The sequence below is a fragment of the Phalangium opilio genome, unplaced genomic scaffold (assembly GCF_054372755.1).
Source record: "Phalangium opilio isolate 3A_F unplaced genomic scaffold, DU_Popi_V2 ptg000032l_1, whole genome shotgun sequence".
NCBI classification, from domain to species: Eukaryota; Metazoa; Arthropoda; class Arachnida; order Opiliones; family Phalangiidae; genus Phalangium; species Phalangium opilio.
In genome coordinates, this window is record NW_028324159.1 from 5953509 (window position 1) to 5957640 (window position 4132).

Genomic DNA, 4132 nt, shown 5'->3' on the forward strand with positions numbered 1-4132 from the left:
CCTTTTCCAAAACAATGGTTCCAATAATTCGTTCCCACCTCTTCCAAAATATTCTCCTATTAATTATTTGCCACCTTTTCCTAAATATTCTCCTATTACTTAGCTGCCACCTTTTCCAAAACATTCTCCTGCTAATTAGCTGCCACCTTTTCCAAAATATTCTCCTGCTAATTAGCTGCCACCTTTTCCAAAATATTCTCCTAATAGTTAGCTGCCACCTTTTACAAAATATTCTCCTAATAGTTAGCTGCCACTTTTTCCAAAACAATGGTTCCAATAATTCGTTGCCACCTTTTCCAAAATATTCTCCTAATAGTTAGCTGCCACCTTTTCCAAAACAATGGTTCCAATGATTCGTTGCCACCTCTTCCAAAATATTCTCCTATTAATTATTTGCCACCTTTTCCTAAACATTCTCCTATTACTTAGCTGCCACCTTTTCCAAAACATTCTCCTACTAATTAGTTGCCACCTTTTCCAAAATATTCTCCTAATAGTTAGCTGCCACCTTTTCGTAAACATTCTCCTACTAATTAGCTGCCACCTTTTCCAAAATATTCTCCTAATAGTTAGCTGCCACCTTTTCCAAAACAATGCAGTTCTCTCCATTATCAATCACTCTTAAAACTAAATTTTGCATTTCAAACATCAATATATATATACAACGAAAACTGTAGGGTAAAAAAAATTCCTTACAAAAAGTGAAAACGTTTGCTTTTTAAATTTTGATATATATTTTCCCAAAACCGCACATTTGGGCTGCTTTCGGTTGAATGGGAAACGCGTTCGGTCGAATGGGATTCGGTCGAAAGGGACACAAGGTTTGAAATAATCCAACGAAAAAATATAAACGTAAGGAATGGAAACTCTCCCGTCCCCCTGCCTTCCACAGTATATGGATATCATCTGTAGGGAATATGTTAGGGGGTTTTGTCGCCTGATTTCCGTTAGACCGTAATTGGTCCATTGTGGAGGCTTTCATATTGCGATAATCGTACCACGTGATATCAACCCGAAGTCTTGAGGCATTGTTTCCATTCCTTACTTTTAACTTCTTTGATCAAACCTACTCCCTATCGCCAGAAGTTAGGCTTACCTCGGGATTCATTGAGGATAGTAACGGGAATAAATTAGTCTGTCCTCGGCTACAATACGTTTTTTATTATATAGGTGCCATGATTACTCTTATCTGATTGGAAGTTAGGAAAATCTATATTTTTTGTTGATTTATAATACAATTTTTACTAGAGATATATTTTAGGAGTTTAGATCATGACTTCGTTAATTACTGCAAATTAATTCGAATCATGGTTTTAAGCACTATTTTACAAGCCTGAATTGATTAAAAATAACGTTTTTCACCATTGCAATATCCCTTTAACGATTAAGAAAGGCGTATCCAGCAGAAAGTGGGGATAGGAAGCTAACAGTTCAGACATTGCAACGTCACAGCAATTACTGGTGTTTGACTCCTTCCACTGGTTGGAAACCCTATTTCACCTGCAGAGAGGGGGCTGACTGACGCCACACTACCTTTACCTCTTTGTCAACTGTTAGCTATCTACAGTTAGGCTTTCCAATAAAAAAAAAAGTAAAACCAGAATGCCATATTCAGTTTCAGTTTTTAGAACCAAGTACTCCCTCTATAAACTAAAGACTCCTAGGACAATTCTTAACTTTTCCTAAATCGGAATATCTTCAGCATTGAAAAATATTTTAACCCAAATTCCCTGCGGGTATGACTGTTTTCTTATATCCCACATACAGCCAGTCAGGATTAAGGTTCTAATTTTTTGCAAATGCTTTTAAATAGCTCGTTATCATTCTGTTGCAACGAAAGTTGTTGAATAATCACGATGGAACAGGAGATTTTTCAATGTTTTTATTGTCACACAAAAAGGCCATCACTCTCAACTTATTTAGCCCATTTGCGAAACCTTCACAACCTCCAACCAAATATGAAAATACAGTGTTTTGTGTCGGGCTGTCCTAAAGAGTTCAAAAGCTATTCAGTTATTAAATCGCATATATACAGAGGTCACAAGGTAGAAATTAAATAGAACAAAAACCTAAAAGTAGTACCAAATTTGGCAGTTGAAACGATAGACGTTGATCACGAAATAACTAAGGAGGAAAATCATAACTATTTCCAGTCACATGATGAGTTATACAAGGGTACTTGTACTAGTTTAAACGAATTAGGTGACAGTGCTGTTCGGTTTCTTTTACAAGTGCGAGAAGTTCACAATCTACCCGTGTCAGTTGCTGGTCAAATTTCAAAAGGGCTTGCCAGTCTACTAGCACAAGCTTTAGAAATTCCAAACAGTAGCTTTTCGGACCCTATTGATGTTGTAGAAAACTTCACTAAAACTATAAAAAATCCCTAAGCTTTGGAGAAGTATTGCCTAACCAATTTACGCATGATTGCACCCGATGAATACAATCTTGGTTTTTCAAATAAAACAGCAAAAAGTGGAAAGCTCAGAATGGAAACCTTTCGGTATATCCCTATACTGGTATTAGAGCTTCTAGAGCTGTTGCTTAGCAAAAAATGACATTTGGGAAGAAGTAACAAAAGACAAAAACGGAACGTCTTCAAAAGAAAAAGAATATCTTTCTGATATAGAAGATGGGTCAAATTTTCAATCTCACTGGCTTTTTTCAACAAATCGGAAGGCCCTGCAAATACAGCTCTACACAGACGAAATAGAAGTAGCTAATCCAATAGGGGCTAAAAAGGGTACACATAAGTTGAGCATGACCTACATTACACTTGGAAATATAAGCTCTAGATATCGTAATAAACTCTCGAGTATTTATTTGTTGGTGGCAGTTTTGGATAAGCATCTCAAAAAATATGGGTATGGGAAAGTTTATCAGCCTTTAATAGATGACATTTCTAAACTAGAAACAGAAGGATTAACCATATCAAATGGCTCAATAACTGAGACCTTTTGTGGAACTGTACTCACTTTGTCAGGTGATAACTTATCAAATCACGCTATTGCTGGCTTTACAAAATCATTTTCGAAAGGGTGGGTTTGTACGTTCTGTGTGGCCTCGCACGAGGAAATTTCCAGGAAATTTAAGGAGAGTCAATACGTTTTTAAAACGGAAGAAATCATAAATTACCATGTTAAAAATGTTGAAGATAATTTTCAAAATTCCTCCATATACGGGGTTAAAAGCAAATGTTGCTTCAAACAACTGCTAGACTTTAAAATCTCTCAATCTTTCCCTCCTGACTGCATGCACGATTTATTCGAGGGCATTGTACCAAAATTCCTCCGCGTTTTAATAGTTAAATTAATTAGGGACGAATCTCTCACTCTAAAACTAATAAACGAAAGAATTCTAAATTTCAAATACGGGCCAATAACCAAATCAAAAATTCCGAGTACCATCTCGGACGGCGTTATTCAAGGGAAATCGAATATAAATGGCTCAGCTTCCCAAAAGCAGTGCTTGTTTCAGTTACTTTCGTTAATGTTTGGGGATTTAGTTAGTGAAGAAAACGAGACATGGAAGTGTATATTATTTTTAAGCGAGATAATTGAAATTATTTGTTCCCCCTTAGTAGAAGAATCCTAGCTTCCATATCTTAAGATAATTATAGATGATTTCCTACCATTAGCGGTAGAACAAGAATTAGATATTTTTATTCCCAAGTTACACTAGCTGATCCATTATTCACGGCTATTGGCTGAATTTGGACCTCTTATTAAATTGTGGTGTATGAGATATGAAGCAAAGCACCAATATTTTAAATAAATTAGTAAGCGGTGCCGAAATTTTATTAACGTCCCAAGAACAGCTGCTAAACGTCACCAATTTCTGCAGTGTTATGAATTAAGTGGACTTAACGGTCTACTACAAGATTCAATAGATGACGGCAAATCAGTTTTAATAAAGCACTCAGTGTTACCAAAAAGCCTTTTGGAAAAGGTAAAACTACACATGCAAGCTAATTATCCATCGAAAATTGTTGAGAACCTTTATCAATCGCCAACGCTTCAACTTAACGGAGTTAAATACCAAAAAGAAACAGTTGTAGTCATGGACCTATTGCACAGTGAAGATATCCCATTATTTTTCAAAATCACAAATATTATACAATGTTGCAATATATGGC

General features: G+C 36.0%; 1 protein-coding gene across 1 annotated transcript; it reads left to right on the forward strand.

Annotated features, from left to right (window-relative positions):
* The first annotated feature begins 2757 nt into the window (after nt 1-2757).
* LOC149685496 (uncharacterized) lies at nt 2758-3591 on the forward strand. The gene has a single exon (XM_089871035.1). It carries the CDS (start codon nt 2758-2760, stop codon nt 3589-3591), a length of 834 nt encoding a protein of 277 aa, XP_089727161.1.
* Nucleotides 3592-4132: the final 541 nt, after the last annotated feature.

Coding starts and splice junctions, on each gene's coding strand:
- LOC149685496 (XM_089871035.1), top strand. CDS start 2,758: ATGACCTACATTACACTTGGAAATATAAGCTCTAGATATCGTAATAAA.